This window comes from Gymnoscopelus microlampas (assembly GCF_963454915.1).
Source record: "Gymnoscopelus microlampas genome assembly, chromosome: 6".
NCBI classification, from domain to species: domain Eukaryota; kingdom Metazoa; phylum Chordata; class Actinopteri; order Myctophiformes; family Myctophidae; genus Gymnoscopelus; species Gymnoscopelus microlampas.
In genome coordinates this window covers 3,714,758-3,740,217 of record NC_139943.1, presented here as the reverse complement: position 1 = coordinate 3,740,217, position 25,460 = coordinate 3,714,758, and the positions used below count along the sequence as shown (strand labels likewise).

At 42.5% G+C, this 25,460-nt stretch overlaps 1 protein-coding gene across 1 annotated transcript; it reads right to left on the bottom strand.

Moving 5' to 3' along the window:
• Positions 1 to 155: 155 nt before the first annotated feature.
• Positions 156 to 23,774, bottom strand: LOC311047954 (receptor-interacting serine/threonine-protein kinase 1-like; the record flags this gene model as incomplete). The annotated part of the gene is made up of 13 exons (XM_084060904.1): positions 23,619 to 23,774; positions 23,139 to 23,469; positions 14,885 to 15,027; positions 14,734 to 14,786; positions 13,053 to 13,217; positions 10,589 to 10,711; positions 10,237 to 10,378; positions 9,756 to 10,086; positions 5,468 to 5,610; positions 5,317 to 5,369; positions 2,874 to 3,041; positions 1,167 to 1,262; positions 156 to 289 (listed from the first exon to the last, which is right to left on the bottom strand). The coding sequence occupies exons 1-13, from the start codon at positions 23,759 to 23,761 to the stop codon at positions 156 to 158; spliced, it is 2,025 nt and encodes a 674-aa protein (XP_083917030.1). The 5' UTR covers positions 23,762 to 23,774.
• Between the last annotated feature and the right edge of the window lie 1,686 nt (positions 23,775 to 25,460).

Sequence of the window (25,460 nt, the reverse complement as noted above, 5' to 3'; positions counted from 1 at the left end):
CAATATCTAATTATATATTGTGTGATGTCACATTATCACCTTGTATTAAAACAGTGTGATGTCACATTATCACCTTGTATTATAACAGTGTGATGTCACATTATCACCTTGTATTATAACAGTGTAATGTTACACCACAGTCTTTAAATCAAAGGTTATATTTTAATCATCGTCTCTTTACCTTCCGGATGCTTCAGTTCTTTGAGGTTGGTCGCTGTGGATTCCTTATTCTGGATTTCACAAACAGCTGCATAGATTCCCTCCTCATGTCTTGTCACTTCAAAGCATTCTGAAATGAAAATCACCGTGAAATTATCAAAGCAAAATCAGGACAAAGATATTTGACCCGGGAGTGTTCTATCTTTTTCGCTCTATGCTTTTCTCAAAATATAACCATAGAAGAAAGACGCACACGCCTGGTCGCTCGCGTGCATGCAGATGGCTGCAGTTGAACCCCATGGACACGCCCATGTAACCTGACTTCGCCTAATGGAAGAAGCTTGCGACACATATTTTGTTTCACAGCCTACTTCCATCTGAGACTCCGGTAGCAGAATCGATGCAAGATGGCGTTTCATTTTCTAAAGCTAGGTGATTGGATGATCCCGCCCCTAGCAGCCGCTGATTGGTTCGTACATGCAGCGACCGGGCAGCTTTACTCCCTGAGCGATCCCAGATCAGGGTGTATTGTGAAACTCAATACCGCCCTCATCTGGCTGAGTCAGGTTAACGCCAATGCACCTCATGCACTCGTGCATGTCACGGTTTCAACCGAAAGTGTGTGTTCAAGACATCACAGGGTAAGACAATTATAGAGAAAGTATTGCTTTAAGTGGTAAACACTCGCATGACCCCATAGTCGACCTACCACACATTTACTCAACCTACCACACATTTAATATGTAAGACCGGAAGTCAAATTGCAATCCCCCCCCCCCCCCCCCACTACATTCATTTATTTGACCCTACCTCTCGAACAAAAGGTTGCACAGCAAGCAGGTTGTTTCTAGTCTTACATTATCACCTTGTATTATAACAGTGTGATGTCACATTATCACCTTGTATTATAACAGTGTGATGTCACATTATCACATTGTATCATAACAGTGTAATGTTACACCACAGTCTTTAAATCAAAGGTTATATTTTAATCACTGTCTCTTTACCTTCCAGAGGCTTCAGTTCTTTGAGGATTTCACAGACAGCTGCATCGATTCCCTCTTCATGTCTTGAAAAAACACGTCTTGTCACTTCAAAGCATTCTGAAATGAAAATCAGCGTGAAATGATCAAAGCAAAATCAGGACAAAGATATTAGCCCCGGGTGTGTTCTATCATTCTCGCTCTATGCTTTTCCAAAATGTAACCACGCGTGCATGCAGATGAGCTCGAGTTGAACCCCAAGGGCCCATGCACCTTATGCACTCGTGCATGTCACGGTTTCAACCGAAAGTTTGTGTTCAAGACATCACAGGGTAAGAAAATTATAGATATTATAATATTGCTTTAAGTGGTAAACACTCGCATGACCCCATAGTCGACCTACCACACATTTACTATATTTAACCATGTTGGAGTATATTTAACAACTTGAGATATCTAATACAAATATGTATTGTGAAATATAAGAGTGCGTCTGAGTATAAATGTAAATTCACCTCTAAACGAGGGCTTCTCAGTATTAATGTAAAATCACCTCTAAACGAGGACTTCTCAGTATTAATGTAAAATCACCTCTAAACGAGGACTTCTCAGTATTAATGTAAATTCACCTCTAAACGAGGACTTCTCAGTATTAATGTAAAATCACCTCTAAACGAGGACTTCTCAGTATTAATGTAAAATCACCTCTAAACGAGGACTTCTCAGTATTAATGTAAATTCACCTCTAAATGAGGACTTCTCAGTATTAATGTAAATTCACCTCTAAACGAGGGCTTCTCAGTATTAATGTAAATTCACCTCTAAACGAGGACTTCTCAGTATTAATGTAAAATCACCTCTAAACGAGGGCTTCTCAGTATTAATGTAAATTCACCTCTAAACGAGGACTTCTCAGTATTAATGTAAATTCACCTCTAAACGAGGACTTCTCAGTATTAATGTAAATTCACCTCTAAACGAGGACTTCTCAGTATTAATGTAAATTCACCTCTAAACGAGGACTTCTCAGTATTAATGCAAGTTCACCTCTAAACGAGGACTTCTCAGTATTAATGTAAAATCACCTCTAAACGAGGACTTCTCAGTATTAATGCAAGTTCACCTCTAAACGAGGACTTCTCAGTATTAATGTAAATTCACCTCTAAACGAGGACTTCTCAGTATTAATGTAAATTCACCTCTAAACGAGGACTTCTCAGTATTAATGCAAGTTCACCTCTAAACGAGGACTTCTCAGTATTAATGTAAAATCACCTCTAAACGAGGACTTCTCAGTATTAATGTAAAATCACCTCTAAACGAGGGCTTCTCAGTATTAATGTAAATTCACCTCTAAACGAGTGCTTCTCAGTATTAATGTAAATTCACCTCTAAACGAGGACTTCTCAGTATTAATGTAAAATCACCTCTAAACGAGGACTTCTCAGTATTAATGCAAGTTCACCTCTAAACGAGGACTTCTCAGTATTAATGTAAATTCACCTCTAAACGAGGACTTCTCAGTATTAATGTAAATTCACCTCTAAACGAGGACTTCTCAGTATTAATGCAAGTTCACCTCTAAACGAGGACTTCTCAGTATTAATGTAAAATCACCTCTAAACGAGGACTTCTCAGTATTAATGTAAAATCACCTCTAAACGAGGGCTTCTCAGTATTAATGTAAATTCACCTCTAAACGAGTGCTTCTCAGTATTAATGTAAATTCACCTGTAAACGAAGGTCTCTTTTTGGGCTCAGGGTCCCAGCATCTCTCCATGAGCTCCACCAGATCTTCTAATCCAGCTGCTTGATGGACATCTATTTTGTCCAGAAGAGGTCTGTCTCCCTTTTGAATCCTGAATTTCACGAAGGAATGATTCTGTCCTCCACCTAGGCCTAGGACCACAATGGAAACAAGACCGCAAGGACTTTTTTGGTGTTATCCTTTTAGACAATGTTTTTGACTCTACAACTGTTTTTACCTTTCTGTCAAAACTTATTCAATAAATAAAAAAAACAAAGGAAACACATTTGTGGTGTGTGTGTGTGTGTGTGTGTGTGTGTGTGTGTGTGTGTGTGTGTGTGTGTGTGTGTGTGTGTGTGTGTGTGTGTGTGTGTGTTTTCGTGATTGCATATGATAATGACACACACGACAGGCAGACAGACAGACAGACAGACAGACAGACAGACACACATTTGCTGCCTTAATTGAAATGCAGCTGTCCGGATAGTAAGGGCAAAGTTACATTAAGGTAAGTGATTTACAAACTAACCAATTCTAATATTGTATATTGTATTTGATAGTTTGTAAAACACATTGTAACTTTGCTATTGAAAAGTGCTTTACATATCTCTGCTGTCCAGCAGCAACCAGCTAACTCATTTTTTCAGGAAACAAAAAAACGAAATATACGTTTTTCAGGAAATGAAGAAAACCTTATATGTTTTAAAACAAAGCAATACTGCCTCATCAAAGTTGGTGTAGTGACTTTATATATTGTCAGATAGTTGCATGTGTCATTATATTATCAACACTTACAGCCTAAGTGGAGTTAGGAGTCCGATCATCTGACAATAGCTCCACTCGCTGCTGAGGGAGAGGTTTCAAATGGGTCTAAATTCCCAAAAGCTAACAATGGATCTCCAAGCTCACAATGCATCACAACGTGTGAATTAATGCCCTGATGCTTCATGACACTTATTATATAGGCCTACAATAATAAACAGGACTTACTTAATATTACAATAACTTCTGCAAAGAGGGGTTCACAGAGTTGGAGTTTGAGTAGAACTAGCGCGAGAAATCATTTCTTGTCACATTGCTCTCCTCATTAAACACTTCATAGATTTGAGAAATTGAATGACTTGTTTTCATAACATTAGCGTCAGTGCTAAGTTTGATAAACAGGTACACTGCATAGTTTTAACAGACTACGGGGGAAAAACCCTGCATCGTTACTGTTTGTTTATGTGCTGCTCCTCCTCTGTGCGCGCTCACTGCGCAGTGCGCTGTGGTGTGTGTGGAAGAGCAGCAGGAGAGGAGAGAGGGGAAGTTGAATGGTTTGACGGACAGGTTGAGGATCCAATGGAGTTGGGAAGTTTTGTCAGAGGCGCTTTTTAATACCTTTCATTGGTTCAATTTTTAGCAGCTGCTGCAAGCGCTGCTCTACAAAGAGACACATTATCATCCACGACACCTATTCGACACCTATTCATCATTGGCTGTTGTGGCTGTCCTTCACTCCTTTAAGCCAATGGGGACACTTCCCCATTTAAGCCAATGGGGAGATGGCCCGTCCTCCGCAGTACCCCCCCTCCCCTCCCCTCCCCTCCCTGAGGAAATCAAGGCTCCTTTCTTCAACAACAGTACGCTCCAACTGCAACTTAGCCTCACACTACAGAGTTAGCTTAAATGCTAGTGTGCTTCCTCACATTCAATGTTGCCAGGTTTGGCGAGAAGTCAGGCTATAGAGTTTGCCTAAATGCTAGCGTGCTTCCTCAGACCTATTTGGTCTATTAAGTTATTATTTGGCCATGTTCACCCTTACTTTAATCTTCGCTATTGTTAGGAAGAACTGTGTGGTGTCTAAAAATGTTGCCACCACTTATATAAAAAAACATAAAAGCGCTTAGCCTCACACATTCAATGTTGCCAGGTTTGGCGAGAAACTAGCAGGTCTATGATAACAATCACACACACGCTGACAAGCCACACACACACACAGACAGACAGACAGACAGACAGACAGACAGACAGACAGACAGACAGACAGACAGACAGACAGACAGACAGACAGACAGACAGACAGACAGACAGACACACACACACACACACACACACACACACACGCACACAGACAAAATACAGCATGCAGCTGCTAATAATATGACTGTCAAGTCATTTATTCTTGTTTGTTTTTACACAGACGTAAAGGGTGTTCAATAGCGTTGATTTATGAAAAAAATAAATGAAAATGGAGTTGGTACATGGTAATGGTACATAAACCAGTGGTTCTGTAGCCTTAAGATGTGTGTACAACTGTGTCAAGCAGCAGCTGCATGTTGACCACTGGCTTGTTACAACACTATATACTGAGTACTGTATACGTACATACTGTATACGTCTGAATACACAGACATTCACATGCAATTATGGATCATTTCAATGCACCTGGATAGGGCTTGTCGTCTCCAGTCAGAATGGTCCAGAGAAGTATAGCGTAGCTGATAAAACAGAGAGGAAAACAAGTTGGATTTTCTTTTCTCACAAAATAACATGTATCAGATGACTCTGTATCAACAGCATTTCTTCAATAGTTCACCTGTAAACATCATATGAGCGAACACGATGGTAGTCATCTTCAAAAGCCTCAGGGGGGATGAAGGCCAGAGTGCCTCCTTTGACACCTCTGCCCGCAGTCATCGAAACACTGTTGGACACCAAAGACAAGCCAAAATCTGCTATCTATTGAAAGGAATAGGATAGAACAGTCATTTTAAGCAGTTATGCTTTTATTTCAGCATGACAGTGAAGAGACTCAGTCAGGGCAAAGATGTGGCAATATGCAACACGGCCTGATAATACTTGACTACATACTACTTGACTAAGTGTGACAGTAATAGTGTTCATTTTCAATGAAAAAAATAATAATATAAAAAGGTTAATTTGTTGTTTTTTTATTTAGTAGAATGGGAAATCACCTTGGGATGCCATCTTGGATTTGCCAATAAATAATGGATTGATGTTAATTTGAGCCCTTAAACCCAGGGTTAGACACCAAAACCAGTAATTGATATATATATAGCCATTTTAAGCTCCCGGCAGCCATCTTGGACGGCATCTTGAAAATGTTCACATTTGGTGGCAGTAGCTATAGTGGATTGAATTTGTCCCCATGTTTGTGCCAATTCTAGGGGGAACAAGATCATCCTTCTGGTGTTGTGCTAGTAGCCTGGTTGCTTAAGACCAGATTTTAGGAAAATGTGGACACGGCTGACAAAAGCGCAATTTTTTTCCTACATGCTCTCCATCACCATATGTTTCATTTTGGACGGGGAGCGACGTCATCAAGATGGCAGAAGGCGGCCATTTTGGATTTCAAAGATGTAATATCTCTATGTGCCAATATCTCGGTTTCCAAGCCACTTAGAAGGTCAATCTTGGTGTCAAGGTCAAGGAATTCAATAAAGCTATTGGGAATATCAGCAAGTGACTATTTCTGCCATAATTTGGACATGTGGTTCATTCTGGCAACATATCGCTTTGGATAAAAGCGTCTGCTAAAGGACTGTAATGTATATCTACACAACTTTGTATGCCTCGGCTAGATTATGCACAACATACATGAAGACCATCCATGCCCTCCCTCTCTGTCTGACGGAGGGAAACTACGGCTGGGAAATATGTCAGAAGAGGCAAGGGATATGACGGAAGGTGGCTGTGAAAGGACAAGCTGCCGGGGAACTGGTCTGATTTCTTGTGTGACCCTATGAACAAGCAGGAGCTCTTTACTTTATTCTCCGGAAAGACTGCATTAACTGCCTGGCCAGAGGGCAAGCTGGTCTTCATTACATCTGTGGTCACACAGACACCAGCCACTCCATGCTGCCATGTAACCATGAAGAAGCCGACACCAGGATACGGATTCACCTCCTTGATGCCCTGGAGCATGGCTGTTCTACCTGCTTGGTACTCATGTATGTATCCATACAGATGTTGTCGTTACCCTTAACACCAAGTTTCATGCCAAAGTATCTCTTTACAGACATCTGGGTCGCTTTTGGCACTGGCAAGACCTACACCTATCTTCATAAATACCATTTGCCATGCTCTGGCCAAAGTTTACAGCACTTCCCATCTTCCATTTTTACACAGGCTGTGACACATAAGCACATAAGAAGCCAGTATGATTGGCTTGGAATTCATACCCTGTCGTCACCCAGGCCTTAAACTGCATGGTAGCAAATGCATACACTTTTGTGACCAAAAATAACCAATACATTCAACTTCTTGAGCGCTTCACAGACATAATTTATGATAAAACAAGTGATTTGGAATTTGTCAATGAAGCACCGGGTAGCTCAGTCAGTAGAGCGCTCGCTCTACTGTGGCTGGATGCGGCAAGGCTTGCAGTAAGTACTGGGAGCTTATGGTAGGTCAGGTGTGGCACTTTGACTCCACCTCAACAATCAATCTCTGAGGGGTCCATGCACATTGTAACAGGGATAGACTCCCGCATCCTACTTACTTACCTAGAGAGTGCTTCGGCTAGAAGAACAAAATGATGGAAGTTTTGAATACATTCCACCAACTCAAGATTCACTGCTGCAGCATGTGACGTGAGTTGTCTACCAGTCTGGGATCTGGGCCTCGTCTGAATTGACCCAGCAGCCGACACCTAGTCCAGAAGGAGGGGATGGACATTGGATGTCGACAACCAGGACTGGCTTCCTGTGTGGAGCATTCTACCGATGGCGGCAAAAGCCTGCATTAAACTGGCCAAGTGTTTGTGATGCAAGGTGCTCATGAAAGAAGGCACACTTGTCCATGTGCAGATAATTTTAATATGTTGTTATTCTAGAAAGTGAAGCTAATAATTCACTTCATGCAGGTTATCCAGTTTTCAATGTGTCCTACCACTAACCAAGATGAAAATGATGTAAATATACATTGCTAGAATGAACATATTTATTTGATCTTGGTACAAATACAAATCAAGTGGTATTCACAATAGCTTAAATGCATTCCTTGACACAGAAATTTTAATTTTGACACCAAGATTAACCTTATAAGTGGCTTGGAAGCCGAGATATTGGCACTTGTAGTTATTACATGGTGGCCATCTTTGAAATCCAAGATGGCCGCATTCCGCCATCTTGATGATGTGGCTCCTACCAAAAACTTAAAGTTATGGTGATGGAGAGCATGTGGAAATAATGTGGTGCTTTTGGTCGCCGTGTTCACATCTGGACCTAAGCGACCAGAATAATTGCCAGAATGAACCAAATGTTCAAATATTGGCAGAAATAGTCACTTGCTGATATTCTTGATTGATTGATTGAATATTTTATTAGGCAAAAAAAAGTAAAACACATTTACATTTAAAATACTTTGTCTAACAGGTCCGTTCATAAAAGTCCTTGCGGACTTGTTTCCAATGAGGGCCTTGGTATTCAATTCATAGACATATATAGTGGCATCACAGTTCGAATATCATTACACAAAGAAAATAAAAATAAAACAGCAAGAATATATATATAAATATATATATATATATATATATATATATATATATATATACATATATCTATATATATATCTATATATATCTATATATATATCTATATATATATATATATCTATATCTATATCTCTATCTCTATATCTATATCTATATATATCTATATATATATATATATATATATATATATATATATATACATATATACATACATATATACATACATATATACATACATATAATACTATGTACAACAAAATAAATAAAAAAGGGGGGGGGGAAAGATATGTACAAGAACAGGGGGGGGGGGGTCGGCTGTCTAATGGGAAAATGGTACTACCTCCTCTTTTGGCCTCCTGAAAGGTGATTTTTTAAGGCTCTTTTAAATGAGGCCAGCGAACTGCATTTTTTGAGGGATGGGGTTAGCCCATTCCAATCCTGGGTGGCAGTGCTGTAGAAGGAGAATTTGCCCATGTTTGTTTTATGGGTGGGTGGTACCAAATTGTTGTTAACGCTCCCTCTGGTATTGTGACTGTGGGTGTCACTAACCTTTTGGAGGTATTTACTCAGATATGCGGGAATAGGGGGCATATCGGGCAAATTTTCGTTTACAATTTTGAAGGCCAGTCCCATTTTTAGTCGTTTAACCCTGTCTTCCACCCTGAGCCAGCCTAGGCTGGCAAAATGGGTGGGAGAAAGGTGGGTCATGGGCCCCAATCCGAGGAGTAGCCGAATCAGTTTGTTTTGGGAGGTTTGAAGCTTAGTCTTCAGTGACACTGAGGTGTTGGAGTACCAGGAGGTGCTAGCATAGTCAAAATGTGGTTGAATAAGGGCCCCTGAGAGGGTCCTGAGGGCCTGTGGGTTGACAAAAGAGGAAACTCTGCCCATAAATTCGGTTCTCTGGTTTACTATTTTGACCACCTTTGTCCCCATGCTTTCACCTGACAGGTAATCTCAATAGCTTTATTAAATTCCTTGACCCCAACAATATATATTTTGACACCTAGATTGACCTTCTAAGTGGCTTGGAAGCCGAGATATTGGCACTTATAGATATTACATGGTGGTCATCTTTGAAATCCAAGATGGCCGCCTTCTGCCATCTTGATGACGTGGCTCCACGTCCAAAATGAAACGTGTGGTGATGGAGAGTATGTAGAAGAAATTTGGCACTTTTGTCAGCCGTGTCCACATTTTTTTGCTAACAGACCGGGCTATAGTGGGCGTCACTCACTCTAAGTGAGTGACTAGAGTGATTGACGAATCCGATTGACGAATCCGATTGACAATTGAATTGAATTGAATTGAATTGAATTGAATTGAATTGAATTGAATTGAATTGAATTGAATTGAATTGAATTGAACATACCTTGGCGTTTAAGTTGGCATCCAGTAGGATATTGTCTGGTTTCAGGTCCATGTGTACAAGGCCCCTCTTACTGTGGAGGAAGTCCATGGCCTGAGCCACCTGGAGGGCCAGACGGAACGCCAGGGGGCAGGGTGGAGGCTTAGAAAGGGTCTGCAGGAGGGTCTGTAGAGACCCTCCCTTCATCAGTTCCATTACTATACCCCGCCTCTCTTTAGAGCCCAGGCCAGGGGGATAGCCCTGGTACATCCCATAGACCACGGGCACATACTGCTGGTCGGCAGCTTCCATGTAATCAGCCTCTCGACAAAGGGCAGCATATGATTCGGGAGAGCTGCAGTGTGGGCAGTTTAGGAGGAGAAAGAGGAGCAGTTAGAATACAGTTACTTAGCTGAAGATTATGAAATAAGTCATTATTGTAAATCAAGCTAATAAAAAAAAAACCCATCATAATAATGTAGCTTTTTGATCAGTGTAATCATACCCATCATCATGAGGTAGCTTGATGGCCACTTTTCCCCAGTCCTTGTGTTCAGCACTATAGATAAATGCAGAGCCCCCTGAGCCGATCAACTCCCAGTTCTCCAAGCTTTTGTTGCCAATTGTCTCTCTGCCACTCTTATTACCTTGTATTAAAACAGTGTGATGTCACATTATCACCTTGTATTACAACAGTGTGATGTCACATTATCACCTTGTATTACAACAGTGTGATGTCACATTATCACCTTGTTTTAAAACAGTGTGATGTCACATTATCACCTTGTATTAAAACAGTGTAATGTTACACCACAGTCTTTAAATCAAAGGTTATATTTTAATCATCGTCTCTTTACCTTCCAGATGCTTCAGTTCTTTGAGGCTGGTCGCTGTGGAATCCTTAGTCTGGATTTCACTGACAGCTGCATAGATTCCCTCCTCATGTCTTGAAAAAAAACGGCTTGTCACTTCAATGCATTCTGAAATGAAAATCATAGTGAAATGATCAAAGCAAAATCAGGACAAAGATATTTGACCCGGGAGTGTTCCATCTTTCTCGCTCTATGCTTTTCTAAAATATAATCATAGAAGAAAGACGCACGCGCCTGGTCGCTTGCGTTCCCCTTGTGCATGTCATGGTTTCAACCGAAAGTGTGTGTACAAGACATCACAGGGTAAGAACATTATAGATATAAAGTATTGCGTTAAGTGGTAAACACTCGCATGACCCCATAGTCAACCTACCACACATTTAATATATTTGACCATGTTGGAGTATATTTAACAACTTGAAATATCTAATTCAAATATGTATTGTGAAATATAAGAGTGCGTCTGATAGAGATGCGCGGATCGCGGTTTTAGCCGCCGTTGCCGCAGTTAACCGCGGTTTGGGTGGATTCGGGTCAATCAAATATAATTATTAATTAATATCGGATAAACCGCGGGTGAAATATTGCGGTAAATAAATTAATGACATCTAATATATCTATCCATAAAATAGCTAAATCTCTGCGTGCTTGTGTCTGTGTGAGTGTGTAGAGCAGCCTCTGTGCGATGCGATCACAAAATGCATTGATTTAGCCTATGGAATCTCGGTGCGTCTTTTTTCTTTTTTTAAACCGGCACTGCTCTGCTGCGCTGGCAGTTGGATGCCGCATGTGTGTTGGATGCCTGTATGTTGGATGCCGCACTGTTCATCGCAGCAGAGCAGTGCGCGCTCTGTATGTTCAGCGCAGCACCGGTTTAAAAAAAAGAAAAAAAGACGCACCGACATTCCATAGGCTAAATCAGTGGCGTAGCCAGAAAGCTGGCAGCAGCTGGGCATGGGGATTTGTGGGTGGGCACTCATGTGCGCGCGCGCGGGTTTATTATGTTATTTAATTCTTATTTTTGCCTTCATTTTCATGAAAATATTGACAGGTCGCAAATAATGCCCCGTTGTCCGCCTCCTCCGCGCGTCCGCAGTCCGCCTCCACTCACAGAGCACAGGCACAGTTCACAAGCAGAAAAATAAAATCAAACTACTCGTTCAGTTAATCATATGACTAGTAGGCTACAAGACACTTTGTTCATATCATATGAATCTAAGAGAGCAATGACATTTTTTACATTCATTAATACTTCAATCAATCACTTATTTTTGCCTTCAATTTCCTAAAAAATATTATCGTAGTAGCGAGCGTCGTCACTACCGTCCTGGCTGAATTCAACCGGGTGTTTGTACTTTCTCTATTTACAACCCGTACATCTACATAAACGTTCAAATTTCAAATATAAAGTGCTTAACTCATGGCCATGGATGTTACAATTCACTTCGAGTGGGTATAAGTACATGTATCTTCCGTATTGTTCAATAAAAAGCATTTAATCCGATCGGCGGCCATTTTCTCATAGAGTTATAATGTATCAGAGTGCAATACTCCTCCCAACCGATAGGGTCGCGTAATTGAAAGCCAATGGAGACAATTCGAAGACAATAGCCACCAATCCGATTAAAATGATTTTTATTGAACAATAGGAAGAAGATAGGTGTACTTATGCGGGCCCATACATAATTGTGGCCATTGGGTCAGCACTTTATATTAGAAATATTAACGTTTATGTAGATGTAGGCCTACAACACCAGGCTGAAGTTCATCCATGACCATCGTAACAGACGACCGTCATGTGATCCATGGCTAACAGCGAGGCGTTTGTTTTCATTCTTATAAGACCGCATGGCTCATTTATATGCACGTGAAAGTAACTAAGCGGAAAGTAACTAAGTACATTTACTCCATGTCCACTTGTTGCTGACGGGGGTAGTGTAGGAGCAGCGCTATAGCGTCATCGGTTCAGGAAAGATGCGTATTTGGTTGTAAACACGGAGACGCAAAAAAAAAAAAAAAAATCTTCTTTTTTTTCTTTGGGTGGGCACAACAGCCAGGTGGGTGGGCCCAGGCCTACCTATGCCCACCCGTGGCTACGCCCCTGGGCTAAATCAATGTATTTTGTGATCGCATCGCACAACTGATACTAAAACTAACGGGGAATACCAGAAAATAATATTTGACATGGGAAAAACGGTTGGTGCGGATATTTAAATTGGATAATATAATTATTGCGGTTGGACAACGGGCGGATAATTCATTTGTACATGCGGATTCGGGTGACGTGAGAGGCCATCCGCGCATCTCTAGCGTCTGAGTATAAATGTAAATTCACCTCTAAACGAGGGCTTCTCAGTATTAATGTAAATTCACCACTAAACGGGGACTTCTCAGTATTAATGTAAATTCTCCTCTAAATGAGGGCCTCTCAGTATTAATGTAAATTCACCTGTAAATGAAGGTCTCTTTTTGGGCTCAGGGTCCCAGCATCTCTCTATGAGCTTCACCAGATCTTCTAATCCAGCTGCTTGATGGACATCTATTTTGTCCAGAAGAGGTCTGTCTCCCTTTTGAATCCTTAATTTCAGGGTTTGATTCCGCCCTCCACCTAGGCCTAGGACCACAATGGAAACAAGACCGCAAGGACTTTTTTGGTGTTATCCTTTTAGACAATGTGTTTGACTGTACAACTGTTTTTACCTTTCTGTCTAAAAGATATTCAATCAATTAAAAAAACACATGTGTGTGTGTGTGTGTGTGTGTGTGTGTGTGTGTGTGTGTGTGTGTGTGTGTGTGTGTGTGTGTGTTTTCGTGATTGCATATGATAATGACACACACAAACACAGACAGGCAGGCAGGCGGGCAGGCAGGCAGGCAGGCAGGCAGGCAGGCAGGCAGGCAGGCAGGCAGGCAGGCAGGCAGGCAGGCAGGCAGGCAGGCAGACAGACAGACAGACAGACAGACAGACAGACAGACAGACAGACAGACAGATTTGCTGCCTTGATTCAAATGCAGCTGTCCTGATAGTGAGAGCAAAGTTACATTAAGTTAAGTGATTTACAAACTAACACATTCTAATATTGTATATTGTATTTGATAGTTTGTAAAACACATTGTAACTTTGCTATTGAAAAGTGCTTTACATATCTCTGCTGTCCAGCAGCATCCAGCTAACTCCAAAACGCTAATTTTTCAGGAAATGAAAAAACAAAGTATACGTTTTTCAGGAAATGAAGAAAAACATTTTTAAAACAAAGCAATACTGCCTCATCAAAGTTGGTATAGTGACTTTACATAGTGTCAGCTACATGCATGTGTCATTATATCATCAACACTTTACCCAAATACAGCTCAAGTGGAGTTAGGAGTTTTGTCCGAGCAGAAATCCAGCCTAATTGGAGTTAGGGGTCCGATCATCTGACAATAGCTCCACTCGCTGCTGAGGGAGAGGTTTCAAATGGGTCTAAATTCCCAAAAGCTAAAAAGGGATCTCCAAGCTCACAATGCATCACAATGTGTGAATTAATGCCCTGATGCTTCATGACACTTATTATACAGGCCTACAATAATAAACAGGCTAGCGAGAGAGAGAAATCATTTCTTGTCACATTGCTCTCCTCATTAAACACTTCATAGATTTTAGAAATAGAATGACTTGTTTTCATAACATTAGCGTCAGTGCTAAGTTTGATAAACAGGTACACCGCATAGTTTTAACAGACTACGGGGGGGGGGAATCCTGCGTCGTTACAGTTTGTTTATGTGCTGCTCCTCCTCTGTGCGTGCTCACTGCGCAGTGCTCTGTGGTGTGTGGAACGGCAGCAGGAGAGGAGAGAGGGGCAGTTGCAGTGGACAGTTTGAGGATCCAATGGAGTTGGGAGGTTTTGTCAGAGGAGCTTTTTAATACTTTTCATTGGTTCAATGTTTTTTTTTTTACACAGACGTAAAGGGTGCTCAATAGCATAAACCAGTGGTTCTGTAGCTTTAAGATGTGTATACAACTGTGTCCAGCAGCAGCTGCACGTTGACCACCCTGGTGCTGGCTTGTTACAACACTATACACTGAGTACATACTGTATACGTCTGAATACACTGACATTCACATGCAATTATGGATCATTTAAATGCACCTGGATAGGGCTTGTTGTCTCCAGTCAGAATGGTCCAGAGAAGTATAGCGTAGCTGATAAAACAGAGAGGAAAACAAGTTGGAAAAAACATTTTCACAAAATAACATGTATTAGATGACTCTGTATCAACAGCATTCCTTCAATAGTTCACCTGTAAACATCATAGGAGCAAACACGATGGTAGTCATCTTCAAAAGCCTCAGGGGGGGTGAAGGCTAGAGTGCCTCCTTTGTCACCTTTTCCCGCAGTCCCCAAAACACTGTTGGACACCGTAGACGAGCCGAAATCTGCTATCTTTTGAAAGGAATAGGATAGAACAGTAAATTTAATCAGTTATGCTTTTATTTCAGCATGACAGTGAAGAGACTCAGCCAGGGCAAAGATGTGGCAATATGCAACACGGCCTGCTAATACTTGACTACATACTTGACTAAGTGTGACAGTAATAGTGTTCATTTTCAATGAAAAAAAATAATAATATAAAAAGGTTAATTTGTTGTTTACACCGCCCCCTATAAGTGAGGTTTGGACACTGACCAATCCTGCACCGTGATTGGCCAATAGTCTACAACGCAGTCTACAACGCTAACCCTTCCAGTGGTGATGACACTAGTGGTGATGACACTAGCTGTAATGTGATTGGCTGACTTTGCAAATTCAGGACTGTGATTGGCTAGTGAAACACATGACACATGTGAAGCCCTATATAGGACTATGGCACTGTGAGTCGTGTGATGATCACACAAGAATTGCTATCTAACTATATAAATGGCGAGCAACTTCCGCACCCTCGGTGGTGACACCCCACAGCTCTGTTATCGAATAAACAACGCACCGCCAGACCACATGTCGCCTACTGACTCGCCACGGCGGCCGCGCTGAATTTACGCCTCGCGTAGGGGACATCTCACTGTTCACTACACCTTTTCCACCGCGCAACATAATTAATTCTACTCACCAAATGTCGGACAAAACGGAAGGGGAGCCAGCTTCGTACCGTTTACCGTGCGCACGACCTCATCACCACAACACCAGCCAGCCGCTGCGGGGTTTTTTTCCTTTTTTTCCAAACTTTTTTTTTGGTCACCATTTTCTCCAGGCACCATTTCTGGTGTAACGTCGGGTGTTTCTTTTCACCAGCCAATCACCTTTCACGTTGCCACGTCCGTTGCCACGTCGCGCTGACGTACGCTAAACAAGCGCTGCCGTGCGCACAATGCAAACGAGCCCAAAGGCGCGCAAAAATAAGCCGCCCATTGCTTACACACAAAGTCAGACCTGGCAACGCAGCCTACGCCAATCATGTGTGAGAGATCTACAAGCTATGGGGCAGAGACGCCACCGTATCTTAGCAACAACTACAGCGCTCACTCTCATTGGTCGTGTCACGCTAACAGCAGTCTCCAGACAATGGCATCGCAGACAGCTTGCTGTTACTGCTGTAGCCATCACAGGCAGTTGCAGCACGACGGACAGGGCGCTGTGATAGCTGCCATGTCGCTAACGCTAACCTGGTTGTCATGCCTGCAGCGGCTGTGCAATCACTTTGTCAACAATGCACGTTCGTGTGGTGAATGTCTATATTGCTGCTCAGTTCGTCCATTGTACATGGTGTATGTTTGTGTGTGTCTTCTGGAGAACTATGTAGCTCCACAGCAACTACAGTAACTAACGTAATGGCAGGACCGCCCCGTGCAACGCATGTTACGCTGCATTATGCTCATGTAGTAATTTCAGATAATTTCGCTCCGATTAGAGCAGTGTTTATCAACCCTTTCACGCCCCCCCCCCCCCCCCCCCCCCCCAAATACACGTACTTGATCTGGGACCCCCCCATTCTGTTTGACTCCGTTCCACAAGTAAATATTGTCAAAATAGCCGATCTACAAGCTCGAAACGCCTCACGTTCAGAGGCTTTGTACGCTTGGAGATCGGCTATTTTCTACATGCTTGCCTCTTTCTTACATTCTTTGCCAATGTGGCCCATCTTTTCATAGCAAAGTTTATTGACTACTTCTGTTGCAGAAATGGCCATTTCCCTTACTTTCGGTTTTTTATTGTCTCCGCCAGGCCGAAAGGCATGGCGCAAGACTATGTTTCACCCCCTCTCCGTCCGTCTGTGATAGCTAATCTCTCACATCGTTGACTTGATCGCAGCAAAATAACAGCCCGATGTGGAGAGTCAGTGAGAGCTGGATAAACGACGTAAAATGTGTCAAAAGGAGTCTGTACGGCTGTCGATAAATGAACACATGACGTCGGTGGGAGAGGAGATATTGTGTCTTTTGGACAAACAGCAGCGTGGTGCTGATGTTTGTTGTGTGAAGCAGCTTAATGTCAGAGTGTTTGTGTTGGAGCGCCTCAGTGCGGCTGCAGAGTTCATGTGCAACCTCTTCCAGAGAGACACAGAGACACTAGAAACTCTGCTGGGGAAAAAAAACACTGCTGGGCATTGACTTTCCTATGGACATTGATCTACACACTGCAGGTAAATCTGCTACACACACAACATCAAACTACACACTGCAGGTATGATGCAGCGTTTGCATTACAGCCAGCATGCCAGCGTAGTTCCCATATGGTTTCAAGGTGGCCTAAACCATATGGACCCCATGTCAGCAATGTCAGCGCCATCCACTTCAGTCCCAACTGCGATGCCCATGCAGGCTATAAGTAGCTTCTACCTGGCCCTTAGGTGGGCCCCAACTAGCCATGTTTATGTGGGACCAAGGCGGGTCCTAACTGGGTTTGCCCATGCAGGCTTTAACTGGCTTCTACCTGGGCCCTAGGTGTACCCTAACCAACCACAGTGCAGTGCCCATCGCTCCAATTGTTGTGACGTCAGGGCTCTCAATACTGCACATTGGTGGAGGAGGAGGGGCCGCAGGGCGACCGCACACATCGCTGAACCAATGGTAGCCCACGGATGTTTCCTCTGTGGATTTACAATCTGCCCCTCTATGCCACATATCATCCGCACTACAGGGTCTTCACTGACCGAGCCACGGCCCCACTGACCCTCATGACGCTACGCCACTTAAACGTGCGGCAGCATGCGCTGGGTTGCCAGGTTTGCACAGCCTGCGCCAGAAACAAGCAACCACCTTCATGAAAAAAAAAAAAACACCGAAATGGTCCGCAATGTTCCAGGGGTGTCCCTGCGCGTCCCAACACTCCACAGGGGGTCAGTGGACCATCAGGGGGTCCGCGGACCCCCTGTGGACCCCCTGAAACATAACAAATATTATTTCTTCAAATTTTTTCCTTTTTCAAAAAAACTTTTCCACAGTTTCACTCCGGCGATTTGGGTCCCCCAATATACACACGGCCACGCTGGGCCCCGTGCGCGGCTGGGGTTGAGGGGGGCGTAGCCCCCCGAAACTCTAGTAGCTGAAATGAGAATAGAAGAAAATGATACAATGAAAATCATGAGGTCAAAGGACAGAGAACAAATACACAATGAAAATAAAAATGTTCGAAATGAGGAAAGGAAAAACGGATATGAAGAAGGCAATGGAAATCTTCCTAGAACTGGCCCTGTGAGGTCAAAGGATATATCACAAAGGCTTAAACACAGAATTGTGAGAAAGCATCTGGTCAAGGTTACAGAACAATTTCTGCTGAACTTAAGATTTCTAAAAATACAGTGGCCTACATAATCCAACAATGGAAGAGACAAGACTTGGTGGGAAACGTAACGAAGAATCCTATAGCTGAAATGATAAAAGAAGAAAATGATAAAATGAAAATCATGAGGTCAAAGGACAGAGAACAGACAGCCGATGAGGACAAAAAGATGGAAGAAAATATTACTATGGTCATATTGAAGCCAAAAGGACTTAACAAATAAATGATCCTAAAATGAATTTAGTATGTATATACAGTATATATTCCTTTTTTAAGTGAGTCGTGTTGTGATGACCACACACCGCCCACTTCACACTGGGTGTGATTTTTAGCGGCGCTAGCCGCTCTATACCTTTAGGTAAAGAGCGGATCCTGCTCTATACCTGACTTTGTCCGTCAACGTTCTGATTGGTCAGGTCCGTCAACGTTCTGATTGGTCAGGTGCGTCAACAAAGTGATTGGTCAAGCTTCACATGACACGTGGCTATAAACACATTATAAACACATATCGATGACAAAATGTATCAAAGGCGCCGCTACATTCACACAGGGTGTGATTTTTATTTAGTAGAATGGGAAATCACCTTGGGATGCCATATTGGATTTGCCAATAAATAATGAACTGATGTAAATTTGAGCCCTAAAACCCAGGGTTAGACACCAAAACAAGTCATTGATATAGCCATTTTAAGCTCCCGGCAGCACCTTTTTAACAAAGCGTTTGTTTTAATCTTACTGTGATCTTTGTACTTTTGTCAGTGCCCTAGTAGTGGAGTCAAAAATGGAGGTTCCGTGACCATCCTCTGGCAAGGATGGTTTGACGATTGATTTGACCTCTATGGACCCTTTAAAAAAGATTTAGCCTCCAGGTCCCTCCCAAAAATCCCGGCATTTTTTGCTAGACAGCCAAATTCAAAATGGCGCCCGGCGCCATCTCTAAAAATTAACTTTTGATCTGGATGACCTAGAATCATGTATGAAGGCACTTTTCCATACAAGTCAACCATGAGGATTCCAAATCTGACACAATTTTAATTGTAAGACCTCGTTTTGACTCCGAAATTCAAGATGGCCGACATCCAGTAGAGTAAAAACGTATACCCAGGGGGCAAAGGGGGGTATGCTGCATTTGCCCTGCCATAAAAGGTTGGCCACCAGAAATAATATCTATGACCCAGTAGGATCACAACCTATATGGACAACAAGGTCACCTTGCTGCTGGAAATCCAATATGGCCGCCTCAATATTATCAGAAAATAGCTTTGGCAATAACTTTTGAACCAGATGGGCTAGAAATAAAAACTTGGTGTCTATTTCATGGTTTCAGAGCATGAGAAACTCAATGGAATACTTATCTTTATGATTGGGTGTGTCTGGGCCTTTCATTTGCATATTTCCAAGATGGACGCCACACGAAAATGAGTTTTACTATGACTTTTACAGTGACAACAGTTTGAGCTTTAATTTATATGTTGTCAATGTGGCAGACCCACACCATGAGTCTGGTCAGAGTCGTGTAATCCGGGATGCAGAGATGGTAGTCAAGGCAGCAGTGGAGACTAACCCATTTACAGTGAGCACATCATCCATGATCAACATATCTACAGGACAGTGTGCTGATTCCACAGTCAAGGACGACTTGATGAGTGTGAAAGAACTGGGTTTGAAGACACTGTGTGAGTCACTGTCCAGTGAACAGAAGAAGACAAGCATAATGAAGCTTAACACTTTCTACACTCAAAACACAAAATCTAAAAAATCTAAGGGGAAAACCTCAGCACCTGGCAAGAGCAATGAAATTACTGCCCTCCTGCGCATGACCCAAATCATAGCCAGTGGCGGAGAACTCAACCTTGTTGACTTTATAGGCAACCACGAGTGCAGTGACTTCCCTCTTCCAGGAAGATGGCAGGATGAGAACAGGTACCAAGGCAAGCCTTGTTAAGGTCCTGAAAGAGGAGACCAAACATCCCTGACCTGCCTACAGAAGACATAAAAACAGCAGTAGTTATTGATGCCATGTATGCCATGCGCCATTGGTCGTTCCTGAAAGGTGAAGCATTTGGAACAATCGCTGAACGATACCAACGTCTGCTGTTGAATGATGTGCCTGCTGGCACAGAGATCATTCACTTCTGTTTTGACCGGTACAGTGGACCTAGTCTTAAGACAGCTGAGCAAGAACACAGATATGCTTGACCAAAACCTACCAAAGAATATGAAGTCAGTATGCATTACACAGCTCCAGATCCTCAGGAGTTTTTTGCTGTGTCAGCTAACAAGGCAAACCTATTGAGTTTCCTCTGTGACGAATGGTGTGAAAATGAGCAACTTAAGTCGACCCTTGGTCCAACACATCTTTACCTGGGTGGGGGGTTTAAAGAAGAGACAAGGAGTGTGGTGATCAAGGAGGGGTCTATTGAAGATGTCCCTGCACTAGAATCCACACAACAGGAGGCTGATACAAGAATAATACTCCACACCCTGTACAGTGTCCAGAATGACAAAGTTGACAGAGTTGTCATCCATGCCAATGACACAGACATCATCATCATGTGCCTTTACTATGCAGCAACCCATCTCAGATGCCTTCCAGAGCTGTGGGTGAGAACAGAGCAAAATTCATACCTTCCTATCCATCAAATGGTATCAGCACTGGGGCTCCCACAGTGTCGTGCCCTGCCCTTTATCCATAGTTTAAGTGGCAGAGATACTGTACCACCAGCTATCCCTTCTTCACTGGGAAGAAGGCATGGTTCAAGGCCATCATGCGTCTGGATCTCTGCACTTGAGGAGTTTGGTGAAAACTCTTATGATTCCCTCTGAGATGACGTCCATCAATAAGGCACGAGACCTCACAATTGCTGTATATACATCCAAAGCGGACCACCAGGAGGATTTTGACCTGAGTAAGCTTAGAGTGTACAGGTTCCTCAATAATAGATCAACCCTCTTAAAGCTCCTCCCCCGACAGAGAATGCCTTTGACCTGCACCTGAGAAGAGCTGTTCTAGCAACCATAATAGATAAATGTGCACATATCGCCAAGCCGGATATTCTTTCTTTCACAGAGTATGGATGGTCTCTCAGTGCTAGCAATGCAGTCCCCCTTGCATCTACCGAGCCAGCCTGGCCTGTGTCAATGAACAAGGCAATATCATGCAGCTGTATCAAAGGCTGCCAGAAAAACTGTTCCCGTGCAAAGAAGGCAATTCCATGCTACTTAGGATGCCGTTGCCAGGGACTAGAGACATGATGCAGCAAGATCAGTGCAACACATGACAACAGTGACAGTGAATAGCATTGTACCATAGTATCATTGGCTTGGCACCATAGAGGTCAAAATGAACCTTTTGTAGGCAACCTCAACTCCGCCTTTACTCTATTTGTCACTAAGTAGTCTATCTTTTGTTATGTTACTTGAATGCATACCACTATGTTAATTTGTATAGCCCTAAAGTTGAAGTTTTTGGCAAGTCTTGGAGTGTGCATGTGTCTGTTTATATTGTATTTAGTTTATTAAAATGATACATAAGATACATTGTGGGCTTTTTCTCCCCCACAACTATAGATCTATAAATCAATAAATCTGAGGGAAAATGTAATACCATACATTATTTATGACTGCAGCCATATTGACAACATATAAATTAAAGCTCAAACTGACCAAATGTGTTCATATTGCTTAAAAAGCAGACTTTTTGCCATAACAGCCAGCTGTCACTGTAAAAGTCATAGTAAAACTCATTTTCGCGTGGCGTCCATCTTGGAAATATGCAAATGAAAGGTCCAGACACACCCAATCATAAAGATAAGTATTCCATTGAGTTTCTCATGCTCTGAAACCATGAAATAGACACCAAGTTTTTATTTCTAGCCCATCTGGTTCAAAAGTTATTGCCAAAGCTATTTTCTGATAATATTGAGGCGGCCATATTGGATTTCCAGCAGCAAGGTGACCTTGTTGTCCATATAGGTTGTGATCCTACTGGGTCATAGATATTATTTCTGGTGACCAACCTTTTATGGCAGGGCAAATGCAGCATACCCCCCTTTGCCCCCTGGGTATACGTTTTTACTCTACTGGATGTCGGCCATCTTGAATTTCGGAGTCAAAACGAGGTCTTACAATTAAAATTGTGTCAGATCTGGAATCCTCATGGTTGACTTGTATGGAAAAGTGCCTTCATACATGATTCTAGGTCATCCAGATCAAAAGTTAATTTTTAGAGATGGCGCCGGGCGCCATTTTGAATTTGGCTGTCTAGCAAAAAATGCCGGGATTTTTGGGAGGGACCTGGAGGCTAAATCTTTTTTAAAGGGTCCATAGAGGTCAAATCAATCGTCAAACCATCCTTGCCAGAGGATGGTCACGGAACCTCCATTTTTGACTCCACTATAGTTGTAGTTTGTTTTAGACCCATTTTTAGTCTAGAAATGTCTCCTGTACTTGTTTTTTCATTATTATTATTATGTACTTGTATTATTATTATGTACTTGTTTTGCCTTGATTTTAACTCTGTAGCACTTTGAGACTTGAAAAAATGTAAAGTGCTTTATAAATAAAATGCATTATTATTATTATTATTATCTTGGACGGCATCTTGAGAATGTTCACATTTTGGTGGCAGTAGGCTATAGTGGATTGAATTTGTCCCCATGTTTGTGCCGAATCTAGAGGGAGCAAGATCATCCTTCTGGTGTTGTGCTAGTGGGCATCACTCACTCTAAGTGAGTGATTGACAGATCCGATTGACAATTGAATTGAATTGAACATACCTTGGCGTTTAAGTTGGCATCCAGTAGGATATTGTCTGGTTTCAGGTCCATGTGTAAGAGGCCCTTCTTACTGTGGAGGAAGTCCATGGCCTGGGCCACCTGGAGGGCCAGACGGAACGCCAGGGGCCAGGGTGGAGGCTTAGAAAGGGTCTGCAGGAGGGTCTTCAGAGACCCTCCTTCCATCAGCTCCATTACTATACCCCGCCTCTCTTTAGAGCCCAGGCCAGGGGGACAGCCCTGGTACATCCCATAGACCACGGGCACATACTGCTGGTCGGCAGCTTCCATGTAATCAGCCTCTCGACAAAGGGCAGCATATGATTGGCCAGAGCTGCAGTGTGGGCAGTTTAGGAGGAGAAAGAGGAGCAGTTAGAATACAGTTACTTAGCTGAAGATTATGAAATAAGTAATTATTGTAAATCAAGCTAATAAAAAAAATCCCATCATAATAATGTAGATTTTTGATCAGTGTAATCATACCCATCATCATGAGGTAGCTTGATGGCCACTCTGCCCCAGTCCTTGTGTTCAGCACTATAGATAAATGCAGAGCCCCCTGAGCCGATCAACTCCCAGTTTTCCAGGCTTTTGTTGCCAATTGTCTCTCTGCCACGCTGTGCCATCTCTCAGCATAGGACAGAACCATGAAAGAATCAACACTAGAGGGAAATAATTATAGGACAATTAATCTGTTACCACAATATGCATGGAATTGAATCTCTTTCACTTTGAGCCATTCAAAAACAGTAGCTATACAAGCAATAATGTTAACATGACCAAGTTTAGCAGAATATGCACTGTCATCATGGACTCAATGCATTTATCCAAACACAAAGTAAAAGCGCAGCCTGCACCAGTATCGTACGGTATCATAGTTGAAGGTTTTAATGACTGACTGAGTCCTTACAACGCGTTAAGTAGGCTACTGACGTTTCAGCAGAACTTTGACGTGAATCTTGTCAGTTGCCCCAGCCCTTCCTCCTGCGTTTACACAAACGCTAGCTGGGATGGTTAGCAGACAGTAAGTTACGCACAATAGGCTCTATGCTCAGCAGCCATATTGGAAAGAAACTGGGCGTCTTCCCTTGTTCCTTCACAGGTGTTACCAATGATACTAATGAAGGCTCTGTTCCATTCTGGCCAAACAGAGTCAGGGTCCTCATATTGTGCACTGGAAACAGTCAAAGTGTGGTCCAGGGACCACACGGGTGTATAACTCTGAGAGTGTACAAATGGAACCATTCAGTGTTGGGGAGTTATATATTAGTTATATTTCGCTGTAGCTTGCAGTAGTTTAGCTACATATATATTTGTTCCTGGAACGTGTCTTAGAGACGGTCGTTCAGACTCGCAAACAAGCCCGTGGTTCATGATCCGATTGATGAGATATTCTTTATCATCTTTGTATTTTTTGACGGCATCCCTAGCAGACTCAAGCGTGCGCTTGAGCTCCTCGAGGGCCGTGTTCACCTCAGGGGAGATCTGGGCCCCTTTTCGCTGGGTGGCCCTCAGCACCTGCTCCAGCCCTTTAACGCGTCTTTTCAGACGCTTGCATCGCTTCTTGGTGGCCCGCCTCCTCGCAGAGAGCGTTGAGTTTAGTCGCTAAGGACAAGATGGGGTCTATTAAATCCATGACTGAAGGGAGAAAGGGGGACAGATAGGTTGAACCGCAATAGACACGCAAAAACAAAATTTTCACCATGTTTAAAAGGATCCCTCATGGCTAATAAGCCAAATATGCCTTAAAGGAGGAGTTCACCCAAAAAATGACTCATTTTCTGTCAATTGCACACCCTATGAAGCCTTGAATCCATGGATTCTTTTTTGTTTTTGTCGCATTCCTAAGCTAATAATTTGATTCCCGTCTCCTACCGGCTAATGTACAGTACACGGTCATATATATATATATATATATATATATATATATATATATATATATATATATATATATATATATATATATAGAGGAGTATATTAAGAGGAGTTGCAAGTGAATGGATGGAGGCTAATCACCTTGATGAGTAATTTCTGCCATTAGAATTATGCATTATTTTGTAATTAGAGCATAGTGTATATAGGTGGGCCTAGTCTCACGTAGCCAGACAACTATTCCACAATATCAATGACCGGAAACATTTGAAAATTGTGGGAGGCAATCGTCTGGCCACGCGAGACTACAGTGGGCCTGGCTGTATGTTATGCCACGCAGTCAGGACACTTTAAAAAAAACAACTTCTACTCGTGCAGTACCACGCAGGGTTCGCTGCAGCCTAAAAATCTCTTCATTCCACTCTACACATATCGGGAAATATCAATGTATAG